The 16,257-nt window shown below is 44.7% G+C and overlaps 1 protein-coding gene across 6 annotated transcripts in view; it reads right to left on the bottom strand.

Moving 5' to 3' along the window:
• The window catches only part of CTNND2 (catenin delta 2), a 3,465,616-nt gene that overhangs the window by 2,989,042 nt on the left and 460,317 nt on the right, over positions 1 to 16,257 (bottom strand). For all 6 annotated transcript variants that reach the window (XM_073587627.1, XM_073587626.1, XM_073587628.1 and 3 more), the window contains one exon: positions 5,498 to 5,614. In XM_073587627.1, coding sequence (XP_073443728.1) covers positions 5,498 to 5,614 — 117 coding nt within the window. The remainder of the gene's footprint in view (positions 1 to 5,497; positions 5,615 to 16,257) is intronic.

The following is a 16,257-nucleotide window of genomic DNA, read 5'->3' as shown; positions in this document are numbered from 1 at the left end:
CGGATCCGTCTTTTTCTGGACAGACAAAACAGGATCCGTCTCATCCGGTTCATCCGTTTTTCTATCCGTTTTTCGACGGATTACGCCGGATCCGGTTTTTAAAATTGACCCTTGTGGCCTTCCGAACGGGATTGGCTACTGGAAAACTATATATAGCATGTTCCTACAGCCCTTCTTTGACAGGTTGTAGAGGAGAAAGTGCAGGTTGGAGAGAAGAGCAAGTTACTGGCGAAGATGGATTTTGTCATTGGAAATATTTTGAAGAATTTGGCGGATTTTACAGCGGAGGCAAATCGTTTGAGGGTGATTGTTCTGGAGAAGGAGAGAGCGAGACAGCAGCGCATCAGGCATCGTAGACGACGTTTGTGGATCCACCCCATCACAGCCAAGAGAATGACGCGTGGGGTCTATTCTACACTATGCATGGACCTTCGACGAAACCCGGATACATTTTTTTGGATATGTTAGGATGAAAATGGAGAATTTTGATTACTTGGTGGAGCGCATTGCACACCTCATAAGAAAAGCGGACACCTATTGCCACTTCTCTGTTTCACCTGCAGAGCGTCTGATGGTGACTTTAAGGTAAGCCACATTTATTGGATATGATCGCATCAGAGCACACTTTCACTGCAATCTTGTTGGTGGTAATTTGTATCTCCAAGTGTTATAGGTCAGTTTTAGTATGTAATGCTGTGATTTAAAACTAATTTATTGTTTTTTAATTCCCCACAGATTTCTTGCAACTGGAGAATGCCTTTCGTCACTGCATTTCCAGTACAGACTCGGGATTTCCACCATATCTGGAATTGTGAAGTACACATGCCGTGCACTGTGGGACTCCTTAGCTGAAGAGTTTTTACCAGAGCCCACAACAGAGAGGTGGATTGAAATTGCTGACAAGTTTCAACAGATATGTCAGTTTCCAAACTGCTTGGGCGCTGTGGACGGGAAACATATCCGCATTGTAAAGCCAGCTGGATCGGGATCGGAATATTTCAATTACAAGAAATATTTTTCAATTGTCCTCATGGCCATCGCTGACGCGGAATACAAATTTATTGCGGTTGATATTGGGGCCTATGGCCGCTCCAATGACTCTCAAGTTTTCAAACTGTCTGCCATGGGGCGTAAACTGTATGGAAACACCTTCCAGTTCCCACCACCTAGACCGCTGCCGCAAACATCTGGTCCACCTATGCCATTTGTCTGTGTAGGGGATGAAGCCTTCCAGCTGTCAGAACACCTTTTGAAACCGTACTCTAGCAGAGGATTGACAAGACCAAAACGCATTTTTAATTACCGCCTCACAAGAGCAAGAAGAATGGTTGAATGTACCTTTGGTATTCTGACAGCCAAATGGCGGGTCCTATTGACTGCGATCAACCTCAAGACAGAAACTGTGGACGAGGTGATCAAAGCGTGCGTGGTACTCCACAATTTTGTTATCTGCAAGGAACCCATTTCCATTGAGGACACCTCTGAAGAAACCACCTTGCAAGATTACCATGACATTACCACTAGAAGTTCTGTGACAGTTTCAGTAATGAGGGACAATTTTGCACTATACTTTATGTCACCTCAAGGCAGAGTACACTGGCAGGATGACAGAGTGTGAAAGATTTGTGCCCTAATCAAACTTGTGTACCTTCTGTACCAACAGTATATACCTTTGCCAACCAAAGTTGGCTATCTTGTCATGGTCTCTATTTTTAGCTTTAGGCCACAGGTGTGTACCTGGTTGTGTTTTATGCAAAGTATTTCACCTTTTAACAAAAGTTGTGTACATTGTTAGGAAATCACCAACAATAAACACAACTTTTTAGGTGAAATACTTTGCTTCAAACACAACCAGGAACACAACTGTGGCAAAAAGCTAAAATTTACCCACAGTTATATACCTAGTTTTGAATACCATTTCACCTTTTAAATACCCTGTATTTAACCTTTTTCGCCGCAGAAAGAAATGACAGACAACCAGTGTAAAATAATTTAACTTTTATTGAAAAATGTTTTTTTTAGTAAACTTTTTTAAAATTTTAATAAACTTGTTTAATAAAACTTTGAAACTATAAAACTGAAACCATAAAACTGGTCATTTTTATTTAAATACACACATTATAATTCTGTGTAGTGTGTGGTGGAAATACTGCTGTAGGGGCTGCGGGACACTTCGACACTGGGAGTGTGGAGAGAGGACTGGGATCGTGGTGGGGAAGGAACAGTTAGAGGTGAAGGTGTGGAAAAAACTACAGAATGGGTGGTCATGTGGGAAGCAGAAGAGATGGTGGGTGGTGGAGTGGAGGGTTGGGCAGGGACTGTAGGAGCAGATGATGTTGATGGCAAGTTGTATGGGGAAGGAGTTTGGTACGGGGCAGGTTGCTGGAAGTGGGGAGATGTCTGGTATGGGGCAGGTTGCTGGAAGTGGGGAGATGTCTGGTACGGGGCAGGTTGCTGGAAGTGGGGAGATGTCTGGTACTGGGGAGGTTGCTGGTACTGGGGAGTTTGCAGGTACTGTGGAGGTTGCTGGTACTGGTGAGGTTGCTGGTGCTGGGGAGGTTGCTGGTGCTGGGGAGGTGGATGGTGCTGGGGAGGTGGATGGTGCTGGGGAGGTGGATGGTGCTGGGGAGGTGGATGGTGCTGGGGAGGTGGATGGTATGTAATAGGAGGGGGAGGATGGAAAGTGGCTGGAGGTGGATGGTATGTAATAGGAGGGGGAGGATGGAAAGTGGCTGGAGGGGGTGTAGATGTAATAGGAGGGGGAGGATGGAAAGTGGCTGGAGGGGGTGTAGATGTAATAGGAGGGGGAGGATGGAAAGTGGCTGGAGGGGGTGCAGGTGGAGGAACTACTGTGGTGGGAGGAGGAGGAGGTTGGGAGGTAACTTGCTGGAGAGCAGCGTGGCATGAATGCATTACATGCATCTGCTGGGCAGGAGAGAGCGTTTCCATGCGCTCCACAACAGACCTGAAAAAGGTGTGGTTTGGCGAAGATCTTGCTTCTGAATGCATGGTTTGCAGAAGTGTCTTCACCTCCAGAATGCTGGAGTTGATCTGCTGATAGCCTGCGGAGATTTGCTCTGACAAGACTTTTAGACAGTTCTGGAAAGATGCATTCAGATGCAAAAACTCTGGCGCATAAGTCTTTTCCTGACCCCTCTGCCGCTGCCGCCCAGTACCCGCAGGTGTACTAGAGGTGGCAGGGGCAGAAGGGTGGGGTAAAGGGAAAGCGATCTCCTCACCAGCAGCTTCATGTAATGTAGGCGGCCACGATGCTCCTGTGCTGGTGGATGGGACAGATGGGTCGAATGTGTGGGAAGGTGCAGATGTACCGGGGCGGTCGAAGTGTCCCTCGGTGCCGGTCTCCTCAGGGATCGCCTCAGAAGGGTCCAATCGTGCCGGCTCCCGAGTGCTGCTCACCGTGCTGTGGAATAAAGAGAAAAAAAAACAATTAAAATACTGACATGGTATGGCCCTGGCTGAAAAAAAAATTTACATATAAAATTTTTTTTCACATGTGGTGTGTAATATTTACCTTCTGGTGACCATTGTTTCCCGGAGGAACGACAGGGCTTCTGCGTACTTGTACTTGCTCCTGCGTCCTCCAGATCCACTCGGGGCCCGCATCTCTTTATTGAACTCCTTCTTGAAACGATCTCTCACAGACCGCCACCGATTCACAATTCTGTTCCCTGAAACGAGAAAGGAGTGGTTAGTATACAACATCAGTGTTTCCCAAACTCCAGTCCTCATGGTCCCCAGGGGTCATGTTTTCAGGATTTCTATAGTAAATAGAAATCCTGAACACATGATCCGTGGGGACCACGAGGACTGGAGTTCGGGAAACACTGGTTTACATCAAGCAACCGGTACTGTATATACTTACGCTCTTTAATCTGGGCCCGAGCTTCGAGGTCCTCCCAGCGGCCAACAAGGAGCGAACAGATTTCCTCCCAGAGTCGTCGGGTAACGATCAGGTCAGCGTGGCGGCGGTCAGCCATATTCCAGAGCGGCTCCCTTTCTCTGACGAGATCGATGAGGCGGTCCACATCAATCCCTCCATCCTCACCGTCAGAGTCGGGAGCACGCTGTGAAGGCTGTTAAAGAAAAAGACAAAAATAACATAATTAGCCTCCACAAAAGAAATGAAATAAAAAGTGCAAAAAAACAAAGCAAAAATATTTATACTTACACGCTGGTGACCGCCGCGTTGCTGTCGTCGACGACCCTGGGAGGCACTGCGAGGACCTCTTGGCCAAGCACCAGATTGGGAAGACTAGAGAAGAAAACAAAAAATGTTATGTCTTTGGATGTAGGCATTTGTTTGCTGTGTGTGGTCTGCAGAACATTGTTTTCTATGTGTTGTGTGTAGTGTGATGTTGTGTTTCTCCGTTTGATGCAAAAAACTTACCAATTGTGAGCCCACTCCAGGTGTCTGTCCACCCCTTCCTTCTTCTTCTGGGAGCTCCTCTTCATCTTGTGATTCCTGTTTTGAAATAAAAGGCAATGAATAGACATATATTACAGAGAAGATGGATTTTGGAAATAAAAACTTACCGTCAAACGCTGACGATGCGAGGGAGGGCTCCCAGAAGATGATGTGCTGTCTTCCTGGCGGCCACACTCCATGCCTGTGGGTGGTGTTCCAGCTGCTGCCATTGCTGCTGCTGCTGCTGCTGCATCTATTGGGCGGCTGTTGAATAAAGAGAAACAAAGGGCCAATGAATATCTTGATATTCAATAGCCCTAGTTTGGAGGAATGGGTTATTTGATAATTACCGTCTCTCATCTGCTGCTGGCCTCCCCTCCTCAGCATGTTCTATTTGCTGCTCCATTTGGGGTGGTGGTGGTGCGGATGGTGCTGCAGTGGTCTCCTGCCTTCTCCTGCGCCTGGTTGCTGTCTTGGGTGGCATGTTGGGTGTGGCTGTGGGTCCCACTGTCTTGCTTTTATATATGTCTTGTGGGCAGAGCTACTGAGCATGCTCAGACCAAAAAACCGGATCCGGCGCATTGCGGCGCTCATAGGCTTTCATTGTGTGAAAAAGCCGGACGCGCCGGATCCGGCGTGTCCGGCTTTTTCGCCGGAGACAAAAAACGTTACAGTCACCGTTTTTTCCAGACGCCGGATCGCGACACATTGCCGGATCCGGCAAAAAACGGATGAAACGCATGGCCATCCGGCGCGATCCGGCGCAAATGCAAGTCAATGGGGGGGAAACCGGATCCGGCATTGCATTTCGCCGGATCCGGTTTCTGTCAAAAGCGCCGGATCGCGCCTGACGGCGAAAACCTGATGTGTGAAAGAGGCCTTAGAGAGAACAAACATGTCTAGTTGGAATGCAACTGAAAGTATGCAAATTGCATACTTATAGTCATGTGACCGCCTGCTTTTGCTGACAATATTGGAAAATCTTGACAGCAGGCAAAACATGGGAGTCAGAATTATTGATACGATAAAAATAGTCATAAAAAATATATACTAGTGAAAATATCTACTTACTTTCACTGGATGTAAAATCTTGTGATTCAAGAATGCCAGACTCTTGTAAGGATCTAATACATGAATCTACCAGTTCCAGGCCAGTTGTTAGTTCATCCTCTATATCTTTTTGACCTTCTGTAAAAAAAAATATATATATATGTTTTAATAAAAACAACTCTCTTCCTCTACTTACGCATTTACTAAACACTTTTCGTTTCATAAACATACAATAGTCTCCTGTCACTACAGATGTGCACTAATAGTCAATTAAATTAAAGAGGTTTTCCAATTTTGAAAATCCCTGTTCCCTGGCTGCAGTTTGTTTAAAAAAAAGGTGCAAAAAACATCACTTTACACATCCTACATTAGCCCATCTCTGAGTCTCTGGTGAAGCTACCATTGTCTGTTATTGTCTGCACTGCATTAGTCACATTTTCAGCACTGCAGCCAATAACTGAACTCAATGACTCTGAGCGGCATGTGCCATCAATGCCAACAGAGCTGCTAAACTCAATTACTGGCTGAAGAGCTGCAAAAGTCATCACTGCTGACCAATACAGACACCAGGTATGAAAAATGTGTAATGGTGTAAAATTCTGAAATGTGCAAACTAGCGCAGAAAAAAATTGAACTTCCTAAATAGAGAAGTAGCTGATTACTAATATGCTGTGCAACAAAAAGTGCTACAGTGCCAAATTAAAAGTATGCTATGCTGAGAAAAAGTGCTAAAGTGCCAAATTAGCTGTGCTAATAAAGTTTACGCACCCCCCGGAAGAAGGCTAGCGCTGAAACGCGCATAGGGACCCGGCAGCATGCTTTTAATTAGGTAAACAAGCCCATGTACCTTATCCTAACATTTATTATTGCACTGTAGTATCTTTCACATTTCCTGTAGCAGAAGTATAACTTTAGATCAACTCTTGATGCCCTTGTGTATTTATTTGCACTGTAGCACTTTTTTAGCACAGTTAATTTGGCACTGTAACACTTTTTCCCAGCACAGCATATTTTTAATTTGGCACTGTAGCACTTTTTGTTGCACAGTATATTTGTAATCAGATACTTCTCTATTTAGGAAGTTCACTTTTTGTACGCTAGTTTGCACATTTCAGAATTTTACGCCATTGCGCATTTTTTATGCTGTATATATGCGCATTATCAAAGTTGTGCTCCTTAATGTAGGCAGTGTGTATAGCCACATTTTATGTGATATATATTGTTTCACTTCTATATTTATTGTGGCTATTTTGGCTTGTTTACCATGTAACAATCTTTGCATTACATGCTTTTTATTCATATATTTCTCAAACATGCTCCATTTTGATTCAGCTAAATATACAATTTTAATCATATCTATTATATTCCAATAAAATTATTCAATTTCTTCCTGAAAATGATTGCAATCACAAATTCTTTGGTATTATTATCTTCATTTGATTTGTCTTAAATAAAAAAACACAAAAGAGAATGAAGCAAAAAGCAAAACATTGATCATTTCACACAAAACTCCAAAAATGGGCCAGACAAAAGTATTGGCACCTTCAGCCTAATACTTGGTTGCACAACCTTTAGCCAAAATAACTGCGACCAACCGCTTCCGGTAACCATCAATGAGTTTCTTACAATGCTCTGCTGGAATTTTAGATCATTTTTCTTTGGCAAACTGCTCCAGGTCCCTGATATTAGAAGGGTGCCTTCTCCAAACTGCCATTTTTAGATCTCTCCACAGGTGTTCTATGGGATTCAGGTCTGGACTCATTGCTGGCCACCTTAGAAGTCTCCAGTGCTTTCTCTCAAACCATTTTCTAGTGCTTTTTGAAGTGTGTTTTGGGTCATTGCCTGCTGGAAGACCCATGACCTCTGAGGGAGACCCAGCTTTCTCACACTGGGCTGTTATGAATGAGTCACCGAGGAGGAAAAACAAAAGCAAGCTAAGCCACAGAAAACCAGAGAGGTTGGTAACTAAGCGGATTGCAGACCCCTGATCCTATCCACACAACTAGCAGTAGCCGTGGAGCGTACCTACGATGATCCTAGATTCCTTGTCACAGCCGGAGAACTAAATAAACCTAAAGCAAGAAAAGGGGAAATCTAAACTGCCCCAGAGCAGACCCCAAAGCAATAGACAGCCCCCAAATATGTATTGTCAGTGAGACAAGATGAAAACACAAGCACAGATAGAAAAATAGGCTGAGCAAACAATGGGGCCCACACTAGCTAGAAAGGACAGGAAATGAAAGATGTTGTCTGCAATCACGCACAAAACCATGCCAAAAAATGTCCAACACTTTCTGATAACAAAAACTCTGAAGTCACTAGACTTCAATTCCCTATATCAGCACTCTGGTATATTCTGAAGACAGAGCAAAAAGAGACCAATCTGATCAGGGACAAAAAGCAAACTGGCATAAAAAGAGACATAAGAATGGAAATTCAGCACAGCCCCAGCAGGGGCTGGTTGACCACAAAAACTGAGTAAACCAGACCAAATCTCATGTGAGAAAACAGCAGAGCATACTTAGCATGAGAAGGAAGGAGCAGAACTGGAAACCAGAACCTCAGGGCAGGAAAAAATCACCAGCACAAAATTAGGGAGTTGGCTGTCTTAAATCCAGTCAGAGGCTCCTGATGTCCACTCACAGTCCTCCTTCTCAGGTGGCAGGTCTCTGCCATTTAGATCAGCTTCATTTCCCACTGTTACCACCAGAGGGAGCCCGGATGGAGAACTCACGACTCCTCTGTCAACACATCCAGCTCCACCACCCTCACCAGAAGCCATAGGTAAACCAGAAAATGAGTTCACAACAGTACCCCCCCTTCAGGAGGGGTCACCGAACCCTCATTCACACCACCGGGCCGATCAGGATGGGCCCGGTGAAAAGCATGAACCAATCTGTCGGCATGAATGTCAGAGGCAGGGACCCAAGAATTGTCCTCCTGGCCATAACCCTTCGACTTGACCAAATACTGGAGTCTCCGTCTAGCCAGACGAGAACCCAGTATTTTCTCTACCTCATATTCCACATTACTTTCAACCAAAACAGGGTCAGGAGGTGCCGCCATAGTAACCACAGGCTCAACACACCACTTCAACAGAGACTTATGAAACACGTTATGGATCTTAAACGTAACTGGAAGAGCCAGTCGAAAAGAAACCGGGTTAAGAATCTCCAAAATCCTATAAGGTCCAATAAATCTTGGCTTGAACTTGGGAGACAACACCTTCATAGAGATATTTTTTGACGACAACCAAACCATATCACCCACTTTAAACCGGGGACCAATGGTACTATGCCGGTTGGAAAACCGCTGGGCCTTTTCTTGAGAGGGACAACTTATACACCACTTGGTCCCAAATCTGCTGCATTCTCTCTACCACAGTGTCAACACCTCAGCAGGCTGAAGATTCCACTTGCCCTGAAGAAAATCGAGGATGAAACCCAAAGTTAGAGAAAAAGGGCGACATCAATGTGGCAGAACTAGCTCTATTATTTAGGGCGAATTCGGCCAAGTGTAAAAATGAGACCCAATCATCCTGATCAGCAGATATAAAACATCTCAAATAAGACTCCAAAGTCTGGTTTGTTCTCTCAGTCTGCCCATTGGTCTGTGGGTGAAACGCAGAGGAGAAGGATAACTGAATTCCCAGCTTGGAACAAAAGGCTTTCCAAAATCTGGAGACAAACTGGACTCCTCTGTCCGACACAATGTTCTCAGGAATCCCATGCAACCGAACCACCTGTTGTAAAAACGAGGGCACCAACTCTGAGGAAGATGGCAGCTTTGGGAGTGGTACAAGATGGACCATCTTAGAAAATCTATCACAAATCGCCTAGATAACAGTCATTCTCTGAGAGACAGGAAGATCAGAAATAAAATCCACTGAGATATGGGTCCATGGCCTCTTGGGTACCGGCAAGGGCATCAACAACCCACTAGAACGAGAACAGGGTTTAGACCGGGAACAAGTCCCACAAGACTGCACAAAATTCCTGACATCACGAGATAAGGTGGGCCACCAAAAAGACCGACTCACCAAATCTCTGGTACCAAAAATACCTGGATGACCAGCCAATGCAGATCAATGAACTTCAGACATCACTCTCTTCCTCCACTGGTCAGGAACATACAATTTTCCCATAGGACAACGCTCAGGTTTGTCCTCCTGAAATTCTTCCAGGGCACGTCTCAAATCGGGCGAGATGGCAGAAAGAACTACCCCCTCACCTAGGATGGTAGTAGGTTTGGTCACAATAGGAGAATCAGCAAAGAAACTCCTAGAAAGGGCGTCTGCATTAACATTCTTAGTGCCCGGAAGAAAGGAGTCCACAAAATTAAAACGCGTGAAAAACAAGGCCCACCTAGCCTGTCTAGGATTCAAGTGTTTGGCTGACTCCAGGTAAATCAAATTCTTGTGGTCAGTAAGGACCACAACTTGATGTCTAGCTCCCTCAAACCAATGTCTCCAGTCCTCGAATGCCCAATTCATGGCCAACAATTCCCGATTCCCCACATCATAGTTGCGCTCCGATGGGGAGAGCTTTCGGGAAAAGAAGGCACAGGGATTCATTTTAGAAGTCACCAGATCTTTTTGGGACAAAACAGCTCCTGCACCAATCTCCGAAGCATCTACCTCTACCTGAAATGGAAGTGAGACATCAGGTTGCCGTAAAACCGGAGCAGAAGTGAACCTCCGCTTCAGCTCCTGAAATGCCAAAACAGCCTCTGGAGACCAATTCAGCACATCAGCGCCCTTCTTGGTCAGATCAGTCAGAGGTTTGGCAATACCAGAAAAATTAGCTATAAATTTACGATAAAAATTGGCAAAACCCAAAAACTTCTGGAGAGCCTTCAAAGAAGTGGGCTGAACCCAATCATAAATGGCCTGTACCTTGGCCGAGTCCATTTCAATAGTTGACGGAGACAAAATAAATCCCAAAAATGAAATCCTCTGTACACCAAAAAGGCATTTTGATCCCTTAACATACAGGGAATTCTCCCTCAAAATCCGGAACACAGTCCGAACATGTTCCACATGAGAATCCCAATCACTGGAAAAGATCAGAAAATCATCCAAATAGATGATCAAAAACTTATCCACAAAGTCCCGGAAAATATCATTCATGAAGGATTGGAAGACAGAAGGGGCATTAGTGAGCCCAAAAGGCATCACCAGGTACTCAAAATGTCCCTCCGCAGTATTAAACGCCGTCTTCCATTCATCCACATGCTTGATGCGAATATACGCCCACCTGAGGTCAAGCTTAGTAAACCAGCAGGCACCTTTAACTCTGGAGAATAAATCAGAAATCAGGGGTAACGGATACTGATATTTAACCGTAATCTTGTTAAGGGAACGATATTCAATACAATGCCTTAATGAACCATCTTTCTTCGCCACGAAAAAAAACCCAGCACCTAAGGGTGAAGAGGATGGTCTAATATGACCCTTCTCCAACGACTCGTTAATATAAGATCGCATAGCCTTGTGTTCAGGTACAGATAAGTTGAAAAGCCTACCCTTGGGAAATTTACACCCAGGCCTCAACTCAATTGCACAGTCATAACTCCTATGAGGAGGCAGGGACACAGACTAACTCTCACTAAATATATCATAAAAATCAGCCAAATAGTCAGGAACATCATGAGACTGGGGAGAGGTGGAGAAAACAGGAGTGTCACCAAGAGCACACCGACAGCCCCAACTCACCACAGACACAGATTTCCAATCCAAAACTGGATTATGGATTTGCAAACAGTGAAAACCCAGAACAATAGTATCATGCAAATTATGCAGTATCAAAAATCTACAATTTTCTTGGTGGTCTGGGGCGACCCGCATTATCACCTGGGTCCAAAACTGAGGTTTATTCTCCGACAAAGGAGTAGCATCAATACCCCTCAAAGGAATAGGCGCCCGCAGAGGTATCATGGGAAAACCACAACGTTTAGCAAAATCTAAATCCATCAGATTCAAAGCCACTCCTGAATCTACAAAAGCCTTGACGGAAAATGTGGATAAGGAGCAGATCAGAGTAATTGCCAAAAGAAACTTCGGTTGTACGCCACCCACAGCAAATGTGTGTGCAAAACGTTTCTCTCGTTTAGGGCAGACAGAAATAATATGAGAGGCATCTCCACAGAAAAAGCACAGCTTATTACGCCTTCTATACTCCTGACGTTGCACCCTAGACAAAACTCTATCACATTGCATAGGTTCAGACATTTGTTCAAAAGGTGGCAACACCTCTTGTGTAGTTTTACGTTCACGTAAACGCCGATCAACTTGAATGGCTAATGACATAGAATCGTCAAGACCAGAGGGAACAGGAAATCCCACCATAATATCTTTTACGGTTTCTGATAAACCCTTGCGAAAGAGAGCTGCCACTGCACCATCATTCCATGTAGTAAGGACCACCCACTTTTGGAATTTTTGACATTATAACTCTGCAGAATCCTGACCCTGGTTCAATGCCAATAGCGTTTTCTCAGCTTGATCAATAGCATTAGGTTCATCATACAACAACCCCAAGGCCTGAAAAAATGCATCCACATTAGTCAGAATAGGATTTTCAGGTGTCAAAGAAAACGCCCAATCCTGGGGATCGCCGCGCAGCAAGGATATGACAATTTTAAACCTGCTGCGCAGAGCTCCCCGATGAGTTAGGCTTCAAGGCAAGAAATAATTTACAATTATTCTTAAAATTCAAAAATTTAGACCGATTCCCAGAAAACACATCAGGAGTAAGGATTTTGGGTTCAACAGCATGTGATTGAGCGAGATAGGTGGAAATTCCCCACACTTCAGCAGCAAGCTGCTCCACACGATCAGACAATTGCTTAATCTCCATTAAGGAAAAAATCCTCCTACGGCCCCAGAGAAAAAGAGGAAAAAATGCATATAAAAAAAAAAAATTCTGACACTTTTTTTTTTCCTGCTTTTGAGTACCCTAGAATCTGCGGTATGGCTGGTGATTCTGTTAAGAATGAGTCACCGAGGAGGAAAAACAAAAACAAGCTAAGCCACAGAAAACCAGAGAGGTTTGCAAGTAAGCGGATTGCAGACCCCTGATCCTATCCACACAACTAGCAGTAGCCGTGGAGCATACCTACGATAATCCTAGACGCCTCATCACAGCAGGAGAACTAAATAAACCTAAAGCAAGAAAAGGGGAATTCTAAACTGCCCCAGAGCAGACCCCAAAGCAATAGACAGCCCCCAAACATGTATTGTCAGTGAGACAAGATGAAAACACAAACACAGATGGAAAAATAGGCTGAGCAAATGATGGGGCCCACACTAACTAGAAATTACAGGAAAGGAAAGATGCTGTCTGCAATCACGCACAAAACCCTGCCAAAAAAATGTCCAACACTTTCTGATAACAAAAACCCTGAAGTCACTAGACTTCAATTCCCTATATCAGCACTCTGGTATATTCTGAAGACAGAGCAAAAAGAGACCAATCTGATCAGGGACAAAAAGCAAACTGGCATAAACAGAGACATAAGAATGGAAATTCAGCACAGCCCCAGCAGGGGCTGGCTGACCAAAAAAACTGAGTAAACCAGACCAAATCTCATGTGAAAAAATAGCAGAGCATACTTGGCTTGAGAAGGCAGGAACAGAACTGGAAACCAGAACCTCAGGGCAGGAAAAAATCACCAGCACAAAATTAGGGAGTCGGCTGTCTTAAATCCAGTCAGGGGCTCCTGATGTCCACTCACAGTCCTCCTTCTCAGGTGGCAGGTCTCTGCCATTTAGATCAGCTTCATTACCCACTGTTACCACCAGAGGGAGCCCGGATGGAGAACTCACGACTCCTCTGTCAACACATCCAGCTCCACCATCCTCACCAGAAGCCAGAGGTAAACCAGAAAATGAGTTCACAACACTGGGCCCTACATTATGCTGCAAAATTTGTTGGTAGTCTTCAGACTTCATAATGCCATGCACACGGTTAAGCAGTCCAGTGCCAGAAGCAGCAAAGCAACCCCAAAACATCAGGGAACCTCCGCCATGCTTGACTGTAGGGACCGTGTTTTTTTCTTTGAATGCCTCTTTTTTTCTCCTGTAAACTCTATGTTGATGCCTTTGCCCAAAAAGCTCTACTTTTGTCTCATCTGACCAGAGAACATTCTTCCAAAACATTTTAGGCTTTTTGAGATAAGTTTTGGCAAACTCCAGCCTGGCTTTTTTATGTCTCGGGGTAAGAAGTGGGGTCTTCCTGGGTCTTCTACCATACAGTCCCTTTTCGTTCAGATGCCGGCGGATAGTACGGGTTGACACTGTTGTACCCTTGGACTGCAGGGCAGCTTGAACTTGTTTGGATGTTAGTCGAGGTTCTTTATCCAACATCCGCACAATCTTGCATTGAAATCTCTTGTCAATTTTTCTTTTCCGTCCACATCTAGGGAGGTTAGCCACAGTGCTTTAAACATCTTGATGACACTGCGCACCGTAGACACAGGAACATTCAGGTCTTTGGAGATGGACTTGTAGCCTTGAGATTGCTCATGCTTCCTCACAATTTGGTTTCTCAAGTCCTCAGACAGTTCTTTGGTCTTCTTTCTTTTCTCCATGCTCAATGTGGTACGCACAAGGACACAGGACAGAGGTTGAGTCAACTTTAATCCATGTCAACTGGCTGTAAGTGTGATTTAGTTATTGCCAACACCTGTTAGGTGCCACAGGTAAGTTACAGGTGCTGTTAATTACACAAATTAGAGAAGCATCACATGATTTTTCGAACAGTGCCAATACTTTTGTCCACCCTCTTTTTTATGTTTGGTGTGGAATTATATCCAATTTGGCTTTAGGACAATTCTTTTTGTGTTTTTTTCATTTAAGACAAATTAAATGAAGATAATAATAACAAAGAATTTGTGTTTGCAATCATTTTCAGGAAGAAACTGAGTATTATCTGACAAAATTGCAGGGGTGTCAGTACTTTTGGCCACAACTGTATATATAGATATATATATAGATAGATAGATAGATAGATAGATAGATAGATAGATAGATAGATAGATAGATATATGTTTAGATACTGTATATGGATAGATAGACAGATAGATAGATAAATAGATCTATAGATAGTGTAGAGATCCACCAAGTGAGTGGACGGGGATTTACTCTCTTGGCCGGTCTTTGAGGCATATGCTGGGATACTCAGGGTTAAACAGTTCATTCGATTTATTAAACTTCAGCATAAACCGCTCTTCATGAACTAAACAGCATGTAGCTTCTAGTACAATGTCCGATAAACATTCAGTTTACAGCATACATAGTCTCTTACTGACCCCGGTCAGCATTACTCATGGTTTACCCCTCACAGGTTATCAGGGAAGCAGCCGCACTGGGTTCACTGTTCCATACAGTGCTTGCTCATTAGGTCATCTACAGTTTCAGAGCCACAGCCGGGCAGTAGCTCCCCTATGTAGAGCCATCACAGACTCTATCAGGTTCGGGCCTTTCCACGTGCTTCCCAGGAAGTTCAGTCCCAGACACTTCCAACACACACAGGCCTTGCGGGACCTTGCACTCTGACCAATCAGGATCAAAGCACACAACCTATGTGACCAGACCTCAGACACACTATATAGTACGTGACCACACCCACAAGTGAGGTATGGATCACATCGTCATGACCTCACTACAGGTCCTATTTCATACAGCCACACATGCAGGCTTTATCTTGGGCGTTCAGACACACGCCCACATGCATATTCTGAGTAGCATATACAGCGCCCCCTAGCTTTAACAGACATCACCACACCACATACCCTCCCCCTGTTCAAACTTGTGGGGTTGAAAATTTGTCACACACTAGGTGCCTCGAGACTAAGTACCGACTGTCACCTTGCGCTACAAGTCGAGAGGATCGTCTCAGTCTGTTTTTGGCATCATTCAGCATAACTGTGTTAGGCCTCCCCCACCCCCAGCGGTTGGTATATCAGCCTTGGGCTTTGGCCCTCAAGTCACAGTCCGTCTGTGTCACCAGACCCTTTTTAGTCTCCACAGTTTTCCAGTACACCCCATCAGCCGACTTTTCTCTCCACGACAGTTCGCCCGGTTGGTGCGGTCATAAGTCCCACTTACAGTTGAGCCCACTGTCTGGTCTGAGTCTGACCCATCTAGTACATCAGAGGAGCTACTGTCCAGGTCTCTCAGTCTCATACTGAGAGTAGAACTGCCACTTGCAGATTCTCAACATTATTGTCTTGCCGAAAGTCTTTGGCTACCTGCCATTACATTATCTGGAGGGTACCTTCTGGTCCTTATACCCCGGGATGAAGTTGGACGCCATCTCTTGTTCTGCATCTGTTTATTAATCTGCTGTCGGTCCAGTGTTAACTGCTCTATGTCCTTTAGTTACATTACCCGATATTCCAGGAGCATTCAGACATTCCTAAGGTTTTTCACGTAGCCCACAACAATGATTGGAACCATGCCATCTTCACCAGATACCTGGACTTCATCATCAGGTGGGATCCTCACCCTCGCCACACCGGATCTATTCACAAGGTCTTGCATCACTTTTCCAAGCCTTCCAATGATTCTCCCCACCAAATGTTTGGGTACCGGAATTAATGTCTTCCACCAAGCCCAGCCAATTTTTAGCTTCCCTCGCAAGCTCCAGACGTCGAGCAGCTTTCATATTACTCAACATGATCATCTGTTTTGCATGGAGACATTGCAGATGCATATCCATCAGGACAGCCACCCGCTTCTCTGTGTCTTCCCTGGTTGACAGTACGACCAACTGTTGAGT

Source organism: Dendrobates tinctorius, unplaced genomic scaffold (genome assembly GCF_039654945.1).
Source record: "Dendrobates tinctorius isolate UK_male_01 unplaced genomic scaffold, ASM3965494v1 ptg000100l, whole genome shotgun sequence".
NCBI classification, from domain to species: domain Eukaryota; kingdom Metazoa; phylum Chordata; class Amphibia; order Anura; family Dendrobatidae; genus Dendrobates; species Dendrobates tinctorius.
The sequence above is the reverse complement of the archived record's forward strand: the minus strand, read 5'-3'. Positions and strand labels throughout refer to the sequence as shown.